Raw genomic sequence first — 21776 nt, forward strand, 5'->3', positions numbered from 1 at the left:
CTGACCTAGGAGACATGGCTGGACTTCACCCTTATGAGGCCCACGTGGGAGAGGGCGTGCACAAAGGGAGAAGCATCGAAGGGGCTGGTGGCTGTGACCCATGACTCTGGGGTATACAAGGAAGAAACCCAAGTTCAGGGATAATTAAAACTAAGTTTTTTAGTTGTTAAGTGTTACTTCATTTGTTTCTCTCTCAACATAAGGAAGGGAGAAAGCAGGTAATAATTATTATCTATCTCTATATAACTCAAAACTAGGCCCAGTGACAATTGATTTGCCCAAGGTCAAAAACTTTGGATGTGTCAGAGCCTGGATTCATACCATGGCCAGCTTGCTCTGTGGCCTTTGCTGGTCCCCTCCGTCCAGGCCTGACCTGTGGCCGCCCTGCCTCTATCGTCCACTACCCTGTTCTGGGCCCTGGGGTACATGCTCAACATCTCGCCCCTTATTGGCAAGTATCATCCCGTCTCTTTCTGAGAAGCGTTTTCTTTCTTTTTATAAAATCTCTAGCTTATGGAATGGACAGCCGACCTCCCATGGCAATTTTTGAGTTGTTGGATTACATAGTCAATGAGGTAAGTACTGCATGGCTTCCTAGACTATGGAACGTATTTGCTCCTCTTGAGAAAAAACTGAGTTGATTTGACTGTGAAAGCTGTGAGTTGTTCCCACCGAATGGGCTGCTTGGGCCTCAGGATCCATGGGTTTTGCTTTGTGCGTCATCCTTTTGGAATTGTGTGGCTGGTTTAGAGGCTGCAGCAGTCCCTTCCCCAGGGAACATCTTCAGGTAACTCTTGAGTCCCTCCTCTTTTCTCAGACTCAGGAACCACCACTTTACCTACTTACATCTCATTCCTTCATTCACCAAGCATTTCTTGTGCACTTACTTTGTGCTGAGCACTGTGGGTGGCAGGAATGAGGTGGACATCCAAAGATGAAAAATCCAAAGTCCCTAGTTGTGAAGACTCTTAGATTGTGTAGAGGAGGCGAGGCAAATGCATTTATAACTGCAATATTGGGTTTTGTCTTGTGCCATTAAAAAGCAATGAACATAAAAAGTGACAGTGTAGAAACAATGTATGTATATAGCCCGTATGTGCATATAAAGTCTGGAAACTAACACACCATGGATGGAATTACAGGTGATTAAAGGTTCCTATTTATTGCTGTTAGCTGACTTTTTTTTACAAGGAACACATATTATATGTAATACGGATGCCAGTATGTTTAAATGAAAAAATGGATCAAGGGAGGAAGAGACTGATCAGCATTCATCAAATTTGGGTGGATTTGAAGGGAATGGGAAGCTATTTGAGGGGAATGGCTGGCACTACAGTTGCTCAGAGGGGAGGGGCAGGGCTTAGGACAGGATTTCGGACGACAGGGCCAGCGCTCCTGGCCCCGGGGCAGCGTGGTTAGTGGGCCAGGATAAGTTTTTGGCATGTTTGGGCAGCAGCTGAAGGCCCCCACTCAGCCTGGGTGTTTGGTAAAGGGAATCACCCTTTCTCAAGAGACTAGTGGAATAACTTTTCATGCTGTCTTACTGTTCTCTAAAATCAGGTCCCAAAAAGCTCAGAAAGGTCTCCTTATCTATTATAAACTCAACAGGGAAGATCCTGGTAACCCCAGCAGTGACTAAGCCACTGTCACTGGGTCACAGTCGGCCAGGAAGGTTAGTGACCTCTCTCCTGACTGCACAGCGTTAAGCTAAGCACGATGGACATAGAAAAGAAGTTCAGGACCTGATTGTGGCTGCTCTAAGACTCGGGGAGAGCCATGTGCATTGCGTTGTGGCAGTCAGGAAAGCCATCCCCTGCCCCCGTATTCATGGGTTCCGCTTTGTGGGACCTAAGTTGAGTGGTGCTGGGTGGGAGCCACGTTAAGGGAAGAAATGGCCTGAGGCTGTATGTGCAGCTGCTAGTCACCTAGTGTATACTGCTTTCTTCCGTGTTTTCACATTTCCTAATCAGGTTTCTAAGCACTGCTCAGGTGGGTCAAATGGATTTTATTATGCTCTTCACACAGGTGAGGAAACTGGGGCTCAGGGATGAAAGCTCAGGTCCTTCCCACCTACTGCTATTCTTTCCTTACCACCTACTCCTCCCGTCCCTCCACCCCTCAACCTGGACCTCCCAGGAGGCTGGGCTGCATGGTGACGGGCACGTGCACCTCACACTGCTGGCACACGCCTCACCCTTGCCTGGCCCCTCCTACTCAGGACTGGGATGGAGGCCCGACTGCTTGTTTTGTTCTTGGATATTCCCTTCATATTCCCGAGCAGCGGGAACTGTCTGCAGGTTGGGCCTAAGACCTGGGTTTTAATCCTAGACCTCAGACCTCAGATTATTCACCTGTTATTCTTTATAAGGCATTCAGGGGAAGAGGACTGGGCTGGGCTTTTTTGGTAGTGTCGATATTTAACTTTTAGTCTCAAATTACTTGTTTATTTGGGCAACACATCAGAGCAATGGCATCCTGGGCAGGGTCTGGAGATAAGCTCACAAGGAAGCTGCACACAGTCGCTGCACAGGTTACAGGGGTGGGTCACATTTCCTGAGCTGTGTGGAGCACAGGACACTGCAGGGCCTTGTCCCGAGTAGCCCTGCATGATACCCACTGTGCACCTGGGTAAAATGAGAGCTGTGGCCGGTGTTCTAGCTCCCATGCCTGCTTCACTCCTGGAGTGAGTGTGCAGCTAACATTCTTCCAGACCCAGCCCTTTGCCAGTTAATGTTTTATTAACCTTTCTATTTTCTTCAGGGCTTAGAAAGAGGATATGTATTTTATTAGTTAGCTAGTTAGCCTTCTGTGACTTCCACAAGTGCTGCCTGGACTGGGCTGTGCCTGGTGGTTTGCATATGCCCCTAGCTGCTGCTACTGGTAACTGCTGGTGGTTTGCATGCCACACTCCAAGATTTTCTGGTGTAGTGTGAAAAGAGTCATTGGAAAGGGTCATTAGGCCCTCATTTCATAGAAAGCTAAACTGAGGCTTAAGGGGAAAGTGATCTGTTTAGTAACTAGCCAAGTGAGTGGTAGAACACTGACCTGGCCCCAGTTCTGTGGTGTGAGACCAGTGGTTCTGCTACAGTGACGCAGCAGCCGCCACTGGCCTTCTGCCCTTGGCCTTTACTTGACCGGGTACGGGCAGCACTGCCTGGAGGGGTTGGGGAGGAGAGAGGGCTGGGGCAGGAAGCCCAGCATTTCTCGTGTGTCGAAATGTATTTGCAGCCTCCTCCGAAACTGCCCAGTGGAGTATTCAGTCTGGAATTTCAAGATTTTGTGAATAAATGGTAAGTTGGCTTCGTATTATACGAAGAGTACCCCATTTTTGTCAGGCTCCCCACCCCATTGGGAACATCGCTTTGTCCTTTCCCCTCTCCACTGATCCTTTCGGCTGCTGCCCTTCTTAGGTGACCTGACAACTGCAGTCAGTAAAGTAGCTGCTGCCTTTTGACCTAACTCAGTTCAGCATTTATTAACCTGCTGTGGGCATGGCCTTGTGCTAAGAACAGGGAAGTGAATAAGGCTCAGGCATGCCTCAGAGCCTGTAGGGTGTGGGGAGGACAGGGAGGTAAACAAAAGTAATTGGAGGTAGAAGCAGCTCCAGGCAATAGCTCTCATGTTATTTTTCTTCCTTTAAGCTTAATTAAAAACCCTGCAGAGAGAGCAGATCTGAAGCAACTCATGGTAAGTTCATTTATTTCAGACACTTACACTACTTGATTATTCATCTGTTCTCCTGTCAGAGTCCATCCCTGCTCTGCCTTGACCACAGCAGTCCTGCTGGCCCTTCCATAGGATCCCAGATACTATTCTCCTCCATCAGTTTAAAGGAAAAACTGGAATGGCTCTGCAGCTCTGAGTCCAGGGAAAGAAAGGGCCAGCACACCTGTTCACAGGACAGGGTCTTTTTCTAATATTGACCAGCTCATTTTACATTTAGCTTGCTCCCCAAGCTCCTCTCCACTTGCCTCCTCTTGTTTGGTAGTGGTGGTAGAGGGGTATTGAGAAGTAAAACTATAAATACCTGGGCTTACATGTCTCACAGAGCCTGTACAGTATAACATGATACATCAGGTCCTTTGTTCCTTCTAACAGCTGTGTGAGGCACTGAAGGCAGAGCTGCCGTCCCCATGTCATAGGTGAGAGAGCAGGCTCTGGGAAGTGAGCCAGCTGCCCCACAGCTGGTGTAGTTGGCAGAGCCAGGGCGAGCTGGTCTTTTGTCCAGCAGCTGAACCTGCTTTCCTGGCCCCGCTGCTGCTCAAGGGCGGGCTCCAGGAGCTACTTCCAAGTGGCAAAGCCCTAGACCCACCAGGACTTCTGAATTTCCTTTCTTGGTGGCTATTTAACATTGCTTCCTGTTTCCTCACATGCAGGTTCATGCTTTCATCAAGAGATCTGATGCTGAGGAAGTGGATTTTGCAGGTTGGCTCTGCTCCACCATTGGCCTTAACCAGCCCAGCACACCAACCCACGCAGCTGGTGTCTAAGTGTTTGGGAAACAGCAAAGAGCAAGTCCCCTGCCCAGTGGTGTGTTATGTTGCTTTCAGGCCTATTTCCCACATCTCTGTTCAGACATGCATTTCACACGACAAAGGATGAAGAACACAGCATGTGCCAAAATTCTATTTGTGTCATTTTTAATACAACTGTCTTTACTCTTATTATTCCCCTAAGTGGATTGGCTTTGTGCTTGGGGCTATTTTTGTGTATGGTGATGATCAGATCATGTGCAACATTGAATTGCAGTGTGAAACTTTGGTGACTGTGGGTAGTCATTTTTACTGAAAACTGCACTGCACTCCCTCACGAGGATTGGCCGGCCGGCCACCTGGATCCTGGGGATTCTCTGACACTTGGTGGTACTTCACTCTTGCCAGGTGTACCTTCTCTACTTGAGGAAGGAGCCTGGTAAGAGTCTTCACAGGCAGTGCATGTGAAGCATGCTTTGCTGCTATGAAAATGAGCATCAGAAAGTGTATATCATGTTATTTTATTCTATTTTTGCCTTTGGTGTAGAATTCAGCCATTTCCATCAAAATCTAGCCAGAGCCCTTCACTGCCATGATAACTGGGGCTTCACAGTGTATCTACTCTGATGATTTGTAGACTTCTGGTCGTATTTCTATATTTATTTTTAAATATACTGTGTGGGATATTTAGTGGTATATGTCTCTTTAAGTTTGGATTAGTGTTTCTAAAATGGTGGAGTTACTTTGACTGTCACAAGTGTATCAAGGCATTAAAATGTATGAGATTTATCTTTCCTCCAATCCAAATACTGATGCTATTGTAAACAAGTGTGTACAGTGCCTAAAAATTGTATGGAAATCCTTTTAACAACTTTAATCCAAATGTTTAACAAATCTAACCTCTTATTCTAATAAATATACTACCAAGTTAAAAGGCTGAAAGGTATTTTTACTTTTGAGTTGGGATATTCAGCGTCTCTTAACAAGGAATCAGATTATTTAGCTGAGCATTACTGTGAGGGGAAAGATAAGGATAGGATGGAGGCCGGATGCGGAAATGCCGCCATGAGGACAAGTGCAGCGCTTTGGACTAATGGGGCTTCCTGAAATTCCAACCGTGGACTTCCTCCAACTCTTCTCAGCAGACGCCCTTGCCTTTGAATCTTCCAGCCACCTCTGCTGCAGACCTGTGAAGGGCCTACCTACTATATGCAGAGCAGCAGTGGATGGGGGGCCCGCATGCTCAGAGGGGCACCCTGCAGGTGGTCAGCAGCGCCTGGCTGGCACTGGAGCCCCCAGAACAGTCTGTCCGTGCTGCCCTGCCCCACTGAGCGCTGGGTTCCCCTGCACTCGCTCCACTTACCTACACCTTTCCGGAGAGGAGGGATATGCCTGGTGCCGGTTTTGTTATGGCTGTGAGGTTACAAAAAACAAAGCCACATCTCAACTGGCCACTGGTACCCTTTCCTTCTTTGAAATGACTTTTGGAACTTCGGGTTCCATGTGAGGCTGCCTGGTCAGCACCTCTTCAGACCTTATGTTCTTCCTTGAGAGGACAGGCTATAGAAAGCCAAAGTAAATATATATGAAAAAATAAAATGCCTATTTTATTTTCAAATTAAAAAGAATTTGGGTAAATCTCCTGAGCAGGTAGTTCCACTCTGGATACGTCAGAGCTTGGAATACAGCCAAGATTTTAAAAACTGGTCAGTGTTGTATACTGCCGTCCCAGAGTCAGTTTTTCTCGCTGCAAGGCTAATTAATGTCTAAGTCAATATACTTTATGATATACAAACATTCAGGCTAAGGTTTAATACCCACACCTCCCTCATCCTGTCTTTCATTTATGCAGTGCCACTGCTACTGAGATGTCTCATTAAACTGGGCAAATTCCACCTAAGAAAGGGATGGTGTAACTTGGAGTCTAAAATCTGGATCCGAACACTTTCAAGCTCGTTACCTTTTGAGGTTTGCTTATAAATTCTCTTCATATCTAAAGGTATTTTCAAGAGAGATTTTTCTTCCCCAATAATTACTAAGAATTATCTCGTTCTCCAGAATGATGTTCCCTGCATCACTCTTGCTGTGTGTTGAGTTCCTCATGCCAAATTCCCTCCTCAAATTTCCGAAACACTGACACTAGTTGGATTTTTCAGTTATCTCATTAGCATCTCACAGTCACCTGTAAAAATAGAGCAGGTACGAATACCCTCATTTAACAGATAGAAAAGCGCAAGTTCAAAGATGTGAGAGGGCTGGAATTCATAGCCAGTTTTCCAGCTCTTACAAACCCATAATCATATTTTAAATTAGACCCCAAAATACATATAACCTGGATGCAAAACTATCTTCACATTGCTTTCTAAGAAACATACTCATTTAAACTTCCTGCTACCTCCTGTACGAGTAGCTCAAAATAACTTTAATGAAAATTATTAACGTGTTCTCTTTTCTGGAAGTTACAGAAGTTCTGCTTGAGGAGGTTGTGTTTGGCTTTACTATAGTACGGACAGGGCAAGTTACTTTTATGAAGTCAGGTAACTAACCAGTACCTTCAATGGCAAAGGGCGAGTGTGCAGAAATAAATCTCAATTTCAAATATCACGTTTTAAGAACATTCTATCATCTCTTTATTATAAAAGTCCAATCTCCCAAGCACAGTGATTCCTTCCCTAATGACACATTTCCTTCTAAGTCAAGAAGCGGGTTTTAAATCATCCTGCCATACTCCTTTCCCCAGAGGAGGAACCGATCCGTTTCCCCACTGAAACCAGCGGCTGCACGATGGCTACTCGTCTATAGTTTATTTCTAAGCACGTTTTATCAGTGGTGTCTCAACCTAGATGTGATGACAGCCACACAAAACGGTCTGTAGTGGGCAGTGTTTCAAGACACCACTGAGAGGTAGCAACAGCTCATGCCCTCAAGTGGCCTTCTGTCCTTGTCTTTTTTCTTCCCTAGACTCTGGCTATGCTTACAAGGGTACAATGGTATGCAAACAGCCTTACACTGACTTGCTTACAAGAAGCACTGTTGATCGGAAAGGCTGGCTTGTTCTTACACTCTGCCCTTTTGGCAAATGTCAGACTTTCTCAATAGCACTTCAGAGGAAATGTTCTGTTTTGAACACAATTACTGGCTCTGACCAGAATACAGACACAGCACCACCCATATTGCTCAATGCTCGGACACCGCATCTTTCCTTTCCCCCGTGCTGCTGATTTTTGGTAAAGCATTCTGAAACAAATTATTGATGGAACCAGTTTCGCAAGTACACATCCTCCTGAAGTTCTCGCTCTCTTTAAAGCAGGCTGTAGGGCCCATGGCAAGAATGTTTGGAAGGAAATTTCTGAGACTTTGAAGTTGAATTTGTATAACTAATCCTAGCTCTTTTGCCACTTCAAGAATCTGATTCTTCTTCTTCCTCCTCCTCCTCCTCCTCTTCTGTCACATGGCTCCTTGTGCTCAACTCCAGTGCAGTTTGGTTGATTGATGCTTCATTGTCTACGTGCACCGACATCTGCTTTAGCCAAGGACATCATGGATTAGTAGGGAGGGCACTGGCCTCAAAAACATCAAATTTTAATCCAAATCTCAATTGTGTGTTCATTTCCAGTATTTACCACTAAGAGGTATGACCACTTTCCTATTTCTCCAAATTCTACCCCAGGCTCCCCACCAACCTGCACTGCTAAAATGGGAAGTTAAATGAACTAGATTTGACAGAATATCACCTGATTTACAAACATGGTTCTTAGGTAAGAATTACACTGGCTTACACGTACTACTTTCTTTTCTTTTTTAAAAAAATAAATTTTATTTCTTTATCTTTAGAGGGGAAGGGAAGGAGAGAGGAGAGAAATATCAATGTACGGTTGCCTCTCATGCATCCCCTGCTGGGAATTGGCCTGCAATCAAGGCATGTGCCCTGACTGGGAATCGAACCGAGATCCTCTAGTTCGCAGGCCCGCACTCAATCCACTAAGCTACACCAGCCAGGGCATTTACTACTTTCAAATGGGTTTTAAAGTCTTCACTCAACTGAGAGAACTGCTCAAATATCATGTATTTAGAAAGACTATGATTTTACTGATTTAAGTGAGGGCATTTGGTAAGAGGGGGGATATAATGAAGACTAGAACTCACTTGTTAGCACCATGCTTTGCAACTGGAGTTATCTTCTACTTCTGAACCCCAAACTAACTTACTCACAGAGCAAAAGGTCTGCCATGTCCCTGCAAAGATCTCTACTCGCCTTGCCCTCATTAAAGTAAACAGAACACAGACAACCAGGATGGTGTAGGCAATATAAGAACCTAATGAATAAATCAATCAAGGTGTAACCAGCTGGGCTGTTCTTGTTTAACACAGTAATACTGAATACCCAGTCTATAAAACTAGAAAATTCTTATCAGTACTTCCCAGAGTCCCTTGGGCTTCATAATATAATTTACAAGTTTTTGACCTCCAAACATCACGACAGCAGGATGGGCTTGGCATTCCCTCCCTACCCCGACACTTCACTAAGCTTACATCATGTGACTGTTCAGGAGCATCTTGAGAAGGCAGCATCTCATCCCCTCTTCTGGAACTAATCATTGATTGGAGGGCCAGTTCCTCAACCTAGGAAGGAAGAGTTAAGGACATTTTCCTTACTTTTTCACTAGGCTACTGATGTGGGAAAATTATACTGTCCATGCTGTAAAAGGTTGGTATCGAGAGGAAGTGAAAACAGTGTAATCTTTGTGCCGCGCTAGAAAGCATGGTGGTGGAATCCTCCAGTCCCTTCCCCCTGGGTGTACAGGTGCTCCAGCTGAGCCAGGGTTTCCACTCCCCCAGACCTGGCAGCTCTGGTAAGAAAACAAGAGTGAGTCCTTAAAAAAAGCCAAGTGTCATCTTCTGATTCCACAGAAGGCAGATTCCTTAGGTTTGAGCTCTCTACCTAGTAATGAGAAACTGAAGGTGGGAAGAATGGGAAATGGAAGTGTCCTCAGGAACATAAAGAAATTTAGGCTTTGGAGTTTATCATCAACACACTCACATTAGGTACCTGTACAGGTACTATGATGCCCTGAAGACATGAGTGTGGGCTATGACAACTGTCCTGAGGAAAAATGCTTATTACATTCATATGTCACAGTTGTGCACAATGCTTTTCAGTTTACAATGGGCTTTCATAACCCTTATCTCGTTTGGACTTAAAGATCCTGAAGAAAGGTGCTGAGCAGGAATTATCAGGATCATCGCACTGGGGCTGAAGAGCGAATAGTAATGCACAGGTCTGGGAAAGGGTCCTGGCGGGCCTAAATCTCTATTCCCAGTTAAGGCCATGGAGTCAGTAACCGCTGTGGGAAGAAAAATTACTGGGAACTCTGTGACAAGTCTCTTCACTCGGGCCTCATTGTCCTTCGCACCATGGGAGAATGTGCGAGGCTCTTCTAGCTTTGTAATTCTAGAGCTATTTCAAGCAGCAATACAACCTGGAAATAGTGGCTAGTTAAACCTGCAGGAGCTAGGGAGGGAGGGGTTGGTGGGCGGGGAAGGACGAACTTCTTCTGGGAACCACCTGCATTTCCGGGAGGTCTGGTATGGGAATGAAGTCGCCAAACGTGCAGATTGCCGGGTTTCAACCTAGACCAACAGGATTCAAGTTCTGAGCTGGGCCCGTAATATCAAAACAAGCCGACGCGGGGCTTGTTTACCACCTGGTCAGCACCCTAACCGCCAGGTGAGGAAGGGGTTACCAGCAGCAATGCTGCACTGCAGACGCCTGGGATCTGCGTAGAGCCGAGCTAGGGGCAGTGGCAAGGGGGCGAGGTGAGGGGCCGGGTGGGGGCCGCGGGATCACCTTGAGCCGATTCAGCTGGTCGTGCAGTGCCGCCTTCAAACGGAGCAGCGTCTCCTCCTCCTTGCGCAGCTCCTGGAGCCTGCTCAGCATCGTTTCTCCTCACGCGCCCCAGGTGGCCGGGCGCTCTGTGATGACGTCACAGCCCCGTGTCCCGGAAACCGAACCGCAGGTTGACTGCTCGTGGGGTGGGGCGCTTCCTGCCCTCTCTGGCCGAGGGACGCGGAGGTTTTAAACCATAAGACCTGGACTCGAGTAATAGGATTCCTGAAGAACAGGGCCTTGAAACTGTACAGAACCAGAAGAGAAAACTGCCCAATTATTTTCAAATGCTTCAGTGGAACACTTCAGTTGTATTGTACTTCTAATGTGCCGGGAGTTTTCAAATTTGATTTTACAGAGGTAAACATCGATACTGTTCCACTTCATTGTGCATTCAATGGTCAATTCTATGTACCCTGAGGACCAAGTGCAGCCTTGGTGTATGGGGACATTCTAACTAGTGGAGCAATCCATCTAGGATTAAGTGGTTACCACCACAAAACCTGCATTTGAAGACGGGGATTATCAACAGCGTTCAGCGCAGCATAAGCTCTCTAGTGTTGGTTGTCAGACATAAGGATTGCCAGTTACATGAAAGCGTTTCCCAGACCATGGAAGTGAGCATGAAAATAAAGCAGCTAACAAATTGGAAGATGGTGCCCATACATGCTAGGGAACTGAGATGTCCTGAATCTGCAAATGGATTATATATCACGCATGCTATGGATTTGCCTGCCAATATAAAGGGGGCGGGGGAGTTCTAATATGAAGTCAACTCTAGGGTGATCACATGCTGTGGCATATTCTTGGTATCATGCTTGATCAACATACACATTCCAGAACACGCAATTATAAAGCACTTCTGGCACTGTTACAAGAGCCAAAATATCCAGGGTGGCAAGAATACCCTGCAATTATAAAGCACTTCCGGCACTGTTACAAGAGCCAAAATATCCAGGGTGGCAAGAATACCCTAACAGCATTGTCCCAGGTTGTAAAACTTTTCTGAGGAAACCGTGTTTCTCACTGCTGCATCTCAAATATGCCTTCTGATTATGCTCTCTTGTGGTTATTGGGAATGTCAGACTATGAAATTGTTTTTTTTTTTGGGGGGGGGGCAGGGGAGAGTGGTTGCAGCTAAATTTTAAGTTTCTGTGTTATTTCTGATTGAAGCCTTCTCACCACCACTTCTTTTCTCAAAACATTGCTTACAAAATGGATTGGACTTTATATCTGTATTTATGGAGCATCCTTCCTACAATTCAACAGCATGGATTTTGTGTAAATCCAACCACCCATTTTAGACCAGACTGTTAACAAACGAAAGGCTGGAGTCATGAAGAACAATTTGTTGACAAGAATAATTCTAACCAAGAGTCACACAACAGATGCAACAAGTCATGTTTCTCGCTGCCTTTGACATGTTTATTCAAAACTAGCTGTCCATAGTGACTTGACTGTTATAGAATAAACAAATTTGAGTTTATGCCACAGGCTTCTTTTCTTCTGTGGTAGGTTTCTTTTCTGCAGGCTTCTTCTCAGCTGCTGGTTTCTTGGTAGCTGCAGCCTTTTTCCCCACCACAGGCTTCTTTTGCTTCTTCACGCCAACAACCTTCTTTCCTTTCTTTCCTACCTCAGGTTTCTTGCCTGGAACCTTCTTCTCTACTGATTTGGCTTTTAGTGCCGCTGCTGCTCTATCCACTCGGAGCTTGTGCTGCAACACATTAAGAAGAAAATCTAAAAAATCAAATCTTTCTAAAGACTTATCACACATGCAAAAAACCAAATCATCACTCACATTCCTGGCCTGGCGAAGAATAGTGTTCCGGCGCATAGTCTTTGCATATGGATTTAACTTCAACATGATTCTCAGGTTTTTCAGTGGATTCTTCTTTAGGACTCTGCGATGAATCTTCTTGCTATAAAAAAGACAGTATGTTAATATTTTATTTCACTATCCACATTTTTTAAAACTCTCACCAAGGATATGCTTTTTTAAAAAATTGAGAGGAGAAACAGCAACTGGCTGCCCGCCCCCCCCATCCTGGCCAGGGATCAAACCTACAACCTTTTGGTGTACAGAACTGATACTCCAACTAACTGCGCCAACCATCCAGGGCTACATTACCTCACATTTTACAAATAACAAATTAATTACAATGTTATTGGGACAAGAATTACTATAAATATCACAACTTTTACCGTGGTGCTCGGAGGGCTCTTTGGATCTCTGGACTTTTTAAAATTCTGCTAAGGTCTGTATTGAGCATCTTGTGCATGGGGAGGCTGAAAGAAAAATCAAGAAAATGTTGAAAAGAGATGCTGAATTCTCATTTCTCATGTGATTAAAATGAACCTCAATGTTTAACCATTTAAAGCTCCCCAGAATTCAATGAGAATTTCCAACTATCCTATCACTCCTCAGAGCATCTTATCATTTCAGCATATTGCATCTGTACATAAAGGGAAATACCAATAAAACAATCTTATTTAGACTAAAATATGAAAACCAAAAACCAATTCAGAATGTGAACACAGAATAATCATCTACATTCAATATATGAATATGAAGACACTCACTTGTAGTTACTCTTGAGGGAGGCTGCTTTACGCCAAGTGCCGTACAGTTCATCTAACTTGCGGAAAGCACTTTCAGTCCAAATGCAGAAACGGCCCACATGCCCACCAGGAGCAAGTTTCAAAATGTTCAGTTTGCTTACATTAAGCAGAGTAATTCCTTTTAAAGGGAAAAGAATTAAGGCATGTGTATTTCAATAGAAAATTGTCCTGACAGCCTATGTACTACTACGTAAGATAACCCAAGAACTATAATTATGAAGTTTCAACCATTAATAGTGCACTCATTTAGCCAAGAATCAGACATTCCACAAAATCATGTGTTTCAGAAACACGGACCATAAAGTGGAATCTCATCATAATAAAAGTTGCGTAAATCTGCATAGTTCAGGCTATCAAACATATAGGCAGTAAAAGAATTACCAGGAATGTTTCTGAAGGCTTTGTTGATACCATTGTCCTCATTGTAAATGATGCAGGGTCCCCGGCGCTGGATACGACGACGATTTCTCATTTTGCCCTTGCCAGCTCTCATTCTCTGAGAGGCATACACCTATGAAGTGAGAAGGTTTAGTGTTCTGATCAAGATGATCCCTATAATAGATCTTCAGAGTCAAAACCACATACAGAAAATGGTATAACATATAGCCTAGGTGTGTAGTTAAGTAGGCTACATTCCATCTGTGTTTGAGTTAAGTACTGAGAGTCAGATGAGGATAAAACCACCTAAACAATGCATGACTATAATATGGTTCCAGAGTACTTGCTGTCATATGTAATCATATCTAAGCCTTGTAGTTAATACCATCCTTCTGCACTATTTAAAAAAAATTAGTTTTAAGAAAGACAAAGAATCAGAAACAATTTGTTGTTCCACTTATGGACACATTCATTAGTTGATTTTTCTGTGCCCTGACTGGGTACCGAACATGCAAATCTACAGGTGTACTAGGCCAATGTCCCAATGAAATTACCTGGCCAAGGCCAGCAATGTTTTGAAAATTAAATTCTGACAAATTTGTGTGAAGGACTACCAACATTAAACCTACCTTTTTGATATCATTCCAGGCCTTAAGCTTCTTAAGAAGCAAAACAGCCTCTTTGGTTTTCTTGTAGCTTTCAACTTTATCTTCAACCACCAAAGGAAGTTCAGGAACTTCCTCAATACGATGACCTGACAAAGCCAATTAACACTGAGATGGTTACCCTGAAACTTTGGAAAAACTGAAACATTTAATATAACCTACAAAAGCAAAATGGTACAATTTGCCAAATCAGAACCTTCCACAAATATCATGTGTTTCAGAAACACGGACCAATTAAGTGGAATCTCATCATTTTGACGGGTGAAAACATAACAGGCAACACGAAGTGTAGTTTTCCAATATACTAAATCACTATATTTGAATTATTTGCATGTTACATAGTATTTACTGATGACTGATTTGTCAGACTGAACAGAGTATTTGGTAGAAGGAAATTTAGCCACTGGGATGAACACAATTTACAAAGGCTATAATTAACATGAATAAAGAAGTTCAGGTGAAGGAAAACATGGGTATTTTATACCACTCCTATAATACAAAATATATCACAAACCTTTAGACATGACCAGTGCTGGTAATGCTGAGGCAGCTAGGGCAGAGCAGATGGCATAGCGTTTCTGTGTTGTATTCACTCTGCGGTGCCAACGGCGCCAGGTTTTGGTTGGTGCAAACATGCGGCCCCCACGACACATCTATTTTTCTCAGTTAAGAATCACATTTCTCAAACGTCAAGAATTAAACAAGGTTCGCCCTAGCTGGTGTAGCTCAGTGGATTGAGCGCGGGCCTGTGAAGCAAAGGATCGTGGTTCGATTCCCAGTCAGGGCACGTGCCTGGGTTGCAGGCCAGTTCCCGGATGGGGGACACATGAGAGGCAACCACACATTGATGTTTCTCTCCCTCTCCCCTTCCCTTCTCTCTGAAAATAAATAAAATATATATTTTTTTAAAAAGAATTAAACAAGGTTCTGTCTTGCTCAGTAAGAATTTTCGTCACCCTTCTGAACCAGCTTATTGACAGCAGGCAACTGTCGCCGAGAACAGAGTCAGACGCAAATTACGACATCATTGCAAGTAAAGCTTTCTAATGCAAAGCCCGTTAGAATCTTCCAGATTCCAACTGTCTAGAGTTAGCTGGACACTATTAGTATTTTGGACAAAAATATTTTCAAACTAGTAACACGAATAAACCAGGACCAGCCTGCTAAATTCCACGATGGCTGACAAGTAGGTAATGACAAAAAAGATACATTTCCAAAAGCACCCTGGCCAGAACGATGAGTTCCACCACCTCGAACTCTGGGAATTCGAGCCACAGCTCTACCAGTACCCCAAGACTCAGCACTGGTTTGATGTCCTGAAATTGGAAAGAGATAAAGTTTTAACTAACCCAACCATATCAATGTGACAATTACGCATGGCAGCAAACAGCATCAGAACATCCAGGAAAATCATCTGATTCAGAAACACGGACCAATGGAGTGGAATTTCATCACTGCTGTTAAGCAGCTCTTAAAACATTAAAACAGGAAAGATCCAAATCCATACCTGCCAATTCACTGACAGCATAGGGCTGTCTATTGTTTTTGCGCAAGTTGGTGTGAACAAAGTTCACAATATCTGGTCGAATGGGAGCCTTGAACACAGCAGGCAAAGTGACATTTTTGCCAGATGATTCCCCCTTTTCGGAGTACACTGATATCAGTGGACGAGCACACGCCTGGGAAAAAGGAAAAGGTATTTATACTGACAAGAAATGTCAGAAGCACTCATTCTCATGTGCCATCAATGCCATCAAACCCTAAGTTCCAAGAGTCTAGAGTTTGGTGAAGTAGACATCGCCTAAAATTCGAAAGCTAAAAAAAAAAAAAAAAGGCTACATTACAAACACATTTCNCACAATATCTGGTCGAATGGGAGCCTTGAACACAGCAGGCAAAGTGACATTTTTGCCAGATGATTCCCCCTTTTCGGAGTACACTGATATCAGTGGACGAGCACACGCCTGGGAAAAAGGAAAAGGTATTTATACTGACAAGAAATGTCAGAAACACTCATTCTCATGTGCCATCAGTGCCATCAAACCCTAAGTTCCAAGAGTCTAGAGTTTGGTGAAGTAGACATCCCCTAGAATTCGAAAGCTAAAACAAAGGCTACATTACAAACACATTTCATCTATTAATTCCAATAATTCTTACCTGAAGATCACTTAGAATCAAGTTGTACTACATAACTTTCTAAAAGAATGGTTTATCATTAAGCTTTTAAACCAGGGTTTACAAAGTGAAATGATCAAAACAAACACTTTAAGATTTGAGAATGCAGGTTAAAACCACTATCTAAACTTTCACCCCAAATGTCAGTAAATCTTGTCTACAACTCTATTCCTCCGAACTTGCCCTTCATCCCATTCTAAACCCATTTTCCAAAACTTACTAGTAAAAACAGTTACTTTTTGCTCAACCTTCTCCAAAGATTTACCACCTGAAAATAAACCTTACAAGTTTGGAGGATGGCCTATACAATCTGCTCAACCTCCTGCCCACTTGCTTCAGATACACTCAGGGCAATCTTCACCCTCCTGCCTCAGTGTTACCAAGTTTTCTCCCTAAAGATACTCTCAGCATGCTTCCTCACCTCCTTCGGGGTACCTCCTATAGGTTTCTGATTGTTTAGTCCCCAACTACTGCCTCCTTTCCAATTCCGTATGTGCAAAGCATTCACTACCATCAAACATTACTGTCAATTTTACACCTAAATCAATTACGATCTAAGAAACACAGTTTTTTGCCCATTCTGTTCACTAGCCATACTATAAGCTGACAGAGTTCTGTAAGATTTAGGGGACACCAATAATAAAACTCTTAATGGAGTAGACACTTTTGATACAGGAGATTCTTAGGGTGAACAGTCAATAATTCAGATAAATGGTGGAAAAACAAATATTTAAAAACAAATCTCCCTCAAAAGATATAATATTCTTTACTAATCACAATTTGGAGATACAAGGCCTAAAATTGACTCACCACGACTCTTAGGACTCAAGGACTTCCAAGTCTTCAGTACAGCTCATACCTTTTAACACCAAGAAAAGCTAAAATTCGAAAGACCCTCTGCTCCAGAGAATCATATGGTGCATGGCGCTGTTTCCAGGAGCAGGAGCGCCCTGGGCCTGGAGGCCCACGTTGCCGCTAAGATGGCTGCCGTATGGCCGCACTACCTAACTCCCCTCAACAAACAGATGCATTTAGTCTTCGTCTCCTTTTCCCTGCTTTCCCTCCATGAGATTTTATGCCCTGAACCCTCGATCCATTCCTGCCGGGCCCAACAGACGGGGAACGACCAGCAGGGAAAGGTTCTACTCACCATGGCGTTGAGAGGAGAGAGCACACTCCTCTCAGCCCGGCGGCTCGCACAGGAAAAGGAAGTACTCAGCACTTCCTCGTTCTATATGTAACCTTCAACCCGCCTGCCGTCCTGCTCCGCCTCTGAACCAACCCGGAGATACAAAATCTCTTTCTACCACTCTAAAAAAATTAAAAATATAATATTATCTCTTCATATGGGTCACATTACGGTAACTCGACTTCCAAAGTCAACAAAAGCGCTTAGAAACGAGGGACTCCTTTTCGCGGAATAATTCATAAGTAGGCGTGTCGACTCTCGCGAGATGATGTGTCTTTCCCTTCAACTACTGTAACGTATTATAACTTTCTTACGGAAAAGAAAAATATATAGGGATACGGAGAATCGCCGTGGGCTGTAAAAGAAAACTTGAACTTGTGAACAAACTGGACTTGTTCTGAGGCGGTAGAAGTAGTCCCGGCGGGGGTGGGGTCAGGTCTCCGGAAGTCAGCGTCCGGCGCGCAGTTTAGTTGGGCGGTTACGGACCTGCTGTCTGGCTGAGGCGGGATGTGGTCGCGAATGAACCGAGCTGCTGAGGAGTTTTACACTCGTCTCCTGCAGTGAGTTGTAGCCCTTCCTGCTGGCTAGAGTGCGCGAACAGCATTAGTCCCTCCGGGTATCTCGATTTCTCCCCCTTAAGCCTCCTGCCGCAGCCTTGGGGATTAGCGCCTGGTCACTTCTCAGTGGCGCGGACGTTATGGACTAAGTCAGTTTTCCTGGGTCCGGGAGTTGGGCAGAGGCCGGTTATCCGCTCCGTCAGTGTGGGGTTGGTCCTGTGGAGCCTTGGTTGTAGTCTAGTTTAAGAGAATATCTACCTTATTGATCGCTGGGGAAGGTGACAATTTTCCAAGAGGTAGTGTATTCATTGTGAAAGTGCACACAACTTGCAATGCTAGAGGCACCTTGCAGTATATGGAAAACTACACGTTGGCATCCTTCATCGGTTTAAAACCTTGCTGTCGTCTATTCAAGATAGTTATATGAGCCATAGTTATAGTGATAATGGGATGGTGTGTTGACTTTTTAAAGCACCTTTGTTTCACTGTGCTCTAAGATTGCATTTATTCTCATAGTGAGGTACCAGTACCAAAGGGGATTCCGTTTATTCTTGCATCCAAGTAAAAATCGAAATCTAGTAGTTCTCAGATTTGAGCATGCATCGGAATCACCGCGAGTGCTGTCAAACAGATTGCTGGGCCCCCTCTCCCGGTTTTCTCTTTTAGTAGGTCTGGGTGGGGCCAAACAATTTGCCTTTCTAACAAAGTACAGGTGAAGCAGGTGCTGCTGGCCTGACACCACACTTTGAGAACCACTGGTGTAATCTAACCCCTTATTTTCTAAATGCTATAAATTTTCATCGTTTATTGCTTAGAAAAGTGGTAATTCTGGTCAATTTTTGATCATTAATAGAATGAACTGTAGCTTTGTAAAATATTTTTTAAAGCTATATTCTTTCTTTCTTTCTTTCTTTCTTTCTTTCTTTATTTATTTATTTATTTATAGAGGGGAAGGAGAGAGGGAGAGAAACATCGATGTATGGCTGCCTTTTGTGCGTCCCCTGCTGGTAGTTAGCCTGCAAGGAACCGGCCTGCAACCTAGGCATGTGCCCTGACTGGGAATCGAACCGCGATCGCCTGGTTCGCAGGCCCGCACTCAATCCACTGAGCTACGCCAGCCAGGGTTAAAATATTTTTTTATTAACAATGTCTTGGATAGCTTTCAGTATGAGAGCCTGTAGGTCTGTTTTTTTAAAAATTAACTGCTGTATAATATTTCATTCTATGCTTGAGAAATGATTGTTGAGTGATTGACTAACATCCCTGAGTTAAACATTGAAGACAAGTCACAGTCTTGTCCAAAAGAGCAAAAGTGAATCAGTCTCAAGCCTATATCTCCAGTTTTTATTTTAGTAAGTCATAGAGTAGATAAAATAATAAATGGTATCCTGAAACAATTCATTTGGGTTCCTTTAGGTCTCTAAAGATTCTTTTTTCAGAGTGTAGAGCAGGCTGATATGTATTTCAGTATGTTAATGGTTTATAGTTTTACATGCTTTGAGACCACTATTTTAAAACTTTTTTAAAAAAGATTTTATTTATCTTATTTTTAGAGGGGAAGGGAGAGAAACGTCAATGTGTGGTTGCCTCTTGAGTGCCCCCTGCTGGGGACCTGGTCCACAATCCAAGCATGTTTTTTGGGGGTTTTTTTTTTTGTTGTTTTTTAAGAGAGGAAGGGAAGGAGAGAAGGAGAGAAATATCAATGTATGGTTGCCTCTCGTGAGTCCCCTGCTGGGAACTGGCCTGCAACCAAGGCATGTGCCCTGACTGGGAATCGAACCGCGATCGTGTGGTTCACAGGCCTGCGCTCAGTCCACTGAACTACACCAGCCAGGGCCCAAGCATGTATTCTGACTGGGAATCGAACCCATCACCCTCTGGTTCACAGGCCCACACTCAGTCCACTGAGCCACACCAACCAGGGCTATTTTAAAACTTCCTTGACTGAAATGGTAATTATTAATGATATTCTACAGGGTTTTGCTTACATTTTTAAAAGAAAATTGTTTAACATTATCAAATTTACTAATGTTTTAGTAACAGCTCACAAATGTAGAGGGAGAATACATGCTTCCATTTTAGCCGTGGAAATCTAGGACCTGGGACCCTTAAATAACGTCACTGTGGTGGCCCACAGATTCATTGGCAGGTCAGAATCCAGTCATTTTTACTTTCTTAGAAGCAGTTGTACCTGATTGTGGGCTGCAGTCTATTAATCTCTACTACATCTCCTTTTTCTCTCTTGTCCTTAACCTAATACTGTTTTCTGCTTTTTTCACCTCTCTTCCCAACATAGGACTGCCATGACAACTTTTGCATTTTGCTTTCCTCACTGTTGCCACATAGAGATGAAATGATTACTGGCATCTGAGTTGAAATGATAATACTGTAATTCTATTTTTCACATGTATTTCCGCATTCCAGGGAATTTGATGAAGAAAAGAAAGGAATCTGTAAAGACCCATTTATCTATGAGGTATGAAAAACTTATTTGGTTTTCAGCGTAACTCAATAATCCTAAAATTGTGAGTTTTAAATAGTAGGGTTTATTGAAGTTAATTTACATAGAGTAAATTTCATCTTTTTAGAGTGTAGTTCTATGAGTTTTTACAAATGCATTCAGTCATACACTCAAGACATAGAACATATCTAACATCTCCAAAAATGTCCTCATGTCCCTCTATAGGTAACCCTTTCCTCTGTTCTCAGGCCCTGGCAACCACTGTGTTTTTTATCTGTTTTGCCTTTTCCGGAATTTCATGTAAATAAAATCCTACAGTATGTAGCCTTTTGGGTTTGAGTATAATGCATTTGAGATTCATCTCTGTTGTTGTTATGTATTAGTTCATTCTTTACATTGCTGAAAAGCATCCCATTGTGTGGATGCACTACAATTTGGTTATCCACTTGCCAGTTGATGGACACTTGGATTGTTTCCAGGTTTTAACAGTTTTGAATAATGCTGCTATAAACATGTATGGATTTATTAAGCATCTAATATATGCCAACCATTCCATAGGTAAACTACCCATAAAGTTTTTTTTACATTATGCTGCAGGTAACTTACAGAACATTTATTGATACAGTTCTTAAAGTCTAAAACAGTACAGCTTAACTACCCATAAAGTTTAACCCATAAAATAATTAGTAAAAGTAAATTATACACTAAAAAAGAAATGAGCTGGGGAGAAATAGTCATATATAATAAGGGTTAATATCCATATATAAAAAACATATGATTCCAGTCAAGATGGTGACATAGGTAAATATGGTTTGTCTCCTTGTACAACCACATCAAAATTACAATAAAAATATGACACTGCCATCACTCAGAACTTTCAGAAATCAAGTTGAATGGACGTCTGACAACTATAGAATTAAAGAAACCACCTCCATCCAAACTGGTAGGAGGGGTGGGGATGCAGAATGGGTTGGTCCCACATCCATGTATGGTGGATAAATATTCGGAAGAGATATATCAGTAGTAGGCGTCTCCCCAGCCCAGGGTTCCAGGGCCAGGAAATAAGTCCCCTAATATCTGGCTGCAAAAACCAGTGGGACTGAGTCAGTGGAAGAAATTGTTGAAGTCCCAAGCAGTTCCCCTGAAAGAATCCATACATGGACTTACTCAGACTCATTCTCTCTCAGCTCCAGCACCAGGGTCACAGCTTGGAAAGGTATACAGGGAGGAAGTGACGTGTCTGGCATTAAGGTGGGAGCTGGAGGACAGCTTTGTCCCAGACAGAAAGGCAGACAGAGGTAGTTGTCCCTTTTCAGAGCCCTCACCCCACAGAGCCAGCAGGCAGGTGCCAAATCTGAGACTCCATCAATCTG

At 43.5% G+C, this 21776-nt stretch overlaps 4 protein-coding genes and 4 non-coding genes across 9 annotated transcripts in view; 2 read left to right on the plus strand and 6 right to left on the minus strand.

Annotated features, from left to right (window-relative positions):
• MAP2K1 (mitogen-activated protein kinase kinase 1) overlaps positions 1 to 5134 on the plus strand; it is a 76830-nt gene extending 71696 nt beyond the window's left edge. The window contains exons 8-11 of the mRNA XM_037054190.1: positions 511 to 575; positions 3229 to 3290; positions 3642 to 3687; positions 4377 to 5134. Coding sequence (XP_036910085.1) covers positions 511 to 575; positions 3229 to 3290; positions 3642 to 3687; positions 4377 to 4490 — 287 coding nt within the window. The 3' untranslated portion in view covers positions 4491 to 5134. The remainder of the gene's footprint in view (positions 1 to 510; positions 576 to 3228; positions 3291 to 3641; positions 3688 to 4376) is intronic.
• A 1944-nt stretch (positions 5135 to 7078) lies between these two features.
• SNAPC5 (small nuclear RNA activating complex polypeptide 5) lies at positions 7079 to 10461 on the minus strand. Of its 2 annotated transcripts, none has more exons than XM_037054193.1 (3): positions 10321 to 10461; positions 9006 to 9095; positions 7079 to 7992 (listed from the first exon to the last, which is right to left on the minus strand). In XM_037054193.1, exons 1-3 carry the CDS (start codon positions 10408 to 10410, stop codon positions 7873 to 7875), a joined length of 300 nt encoding a protein of 99 aa, XP_036910088.1. In that variant the 5' UTR covers positions 10411 to 10461; the 3' UTR covers positions 7079 to 7872. The 2 variants fall into 2 exon arrangements, with proteins under 2 accessions (XP_036910088.1, XP_036910087.1); XM_037054192.1 differs by having other exon boundaries at positions 7079 to 7995.
• A 1296-nt stretch (positions 10462 to 11757) lies between these two features.
• On the minus strand, positions 11758 to 17441 carry RPL4 (ribosomal protein L4). Its single transcript, XM_037054199.1, has 11 exons — positions 17347 to 17441; positions 15886 to 15985; positions 15529 to 15600; positions 15231 to 15337; positions 14536 to 14674; positions 13986 to 14110; positions 13360 to 13489; positions 12940 to 13096; positions 12562 to 12645; positions 12158 to 12278; positions 11758 to 12073 (listed from the first exon to the last, which is right to left on the minus strand). Exons 1-11 carry the CDS (start codon positions 17347 to 17349, stop codon positions 11843 to 11845), a joined length of 1269 nt encoding a protein of 422 aa, XP_036910094.1. The 5' UTR covers positions 17350 to 17441; the 3' UTR covers positions 11758 to 11842.
• LOC118992649 (small nucleolar RNA SNORD18) lies at positions 13232 to 13301 on the minus strand. Its single transcript, XR_005067669.1, has one exon. It is a non-coding gene; the product is annotated as a small nucleolar RNA SNORD18 (small nucleolar RNA).
• Positions 14207 to 14279, minus strand: LOC118992648 (small nucleolar RNA SNORD18). Its single transcript, XR_005067668.1, has one exon. It is a non-coding gene; the product is annotated as a small nucleolar RNA SNORD18 (small nucleolar RNA).
• Positions 14955 to 15053, minus strand: LOC118992651 (small nucleolar RNA SNORD16). The gene has a single exon (XR_005067671.1). It is a non-coding gene; the product is annotated as a small nucleolar RNA SNORD16 (small nucleolar RNA).
• LOC118992650 (small nucleolar RNA SNORD18) lies at positions 15410 to 15480 on the minus strand. Its single transcript, XR_005067670.1, has one exon. It is a non-coding gene; the product is annotated as a small nucleolar RNA SNORD18 (small nucleolar RNA).
• Positions 17442 to 17645: 204 nt separating the features above from the next.
• ZWILCH (zwilch kinetochore protein) overlaps positions 17646 to 21776 on the plus strand; it is a 39075-nt gene continuing 34944 nt past the window's right edge. Inside the window, exons 1-2 of the mRNA XM_037054194.1 lie at positions 17646 to 17945; positions 20367 to 20418. Of these exons, the coding sequence (XP_036910089.1) occupies positions 17893 to 17945; positions 20367 to 20418 (105 nt within the window). The 5' untranslated portion in view covers positions 17646 to 17892. The remainder of the gene's footprint in view (positions 17946 to 20366; positions 20419 to 21776) is intronic.

The sequence above is a fragment of the Sturnira hondurensis genome, unplaced genomic scaffold, assembly GCF_014824575.4.
Source record: "Sturnira hondurensis isolate 20B ecotype Veracruz unplaced genomic scaffold, ASM1482457v3 Scaffold0008196, whole genome shotgun sequence".
NCBI lineage: Eukaryota > Metazoa > Chordata > Mammalia > Chiroptera > Phyllostomidae > Sturnira > Sturnira hondurensis.

Bases quoted from the DNA above. Each gene is read 5' to 3' on its own strand.
- RPL4 (XM_037054199.1), bottom strand. The intron at 14,111-14,535 runs GTTTGTGATATA...TGGCTTTGTCAG, and splicing joins AGCACTGGTCATGTCTAAAG to GTCATCGTATTGAGGAAGTT. The intron at 12,074-12,157 runs GTGAGTGATGAT...AATGTGTTGCAG, and splicing joins TTCTTCGCCAGGCCAGGAAT to CACAAGCTCCGAGTGGATAG.
- SNAPC5 (XM_037054192.1), bottom strand. From the start codon at position 10,410: ATGCTGAGCAGGCTCCAGGAGCTGCGCAAGGAGGAGGAGACGCTGCTC. The intron at 9,096-10,320 runs GTGATCCCGCGG...CTTCCTTCCTAG, and splicing joins ACCAGCTGAATCGGCTCAAG to GTTGAGGAACTGGCCCTCCA. The intron at 7,996-9,005 runs GTAAGCTTAGTG...CCTTGGCTAAAG, and splicing joins CTCCTGAACAGTCACATGAT to CAGATGTCGGTGCACGTAGA.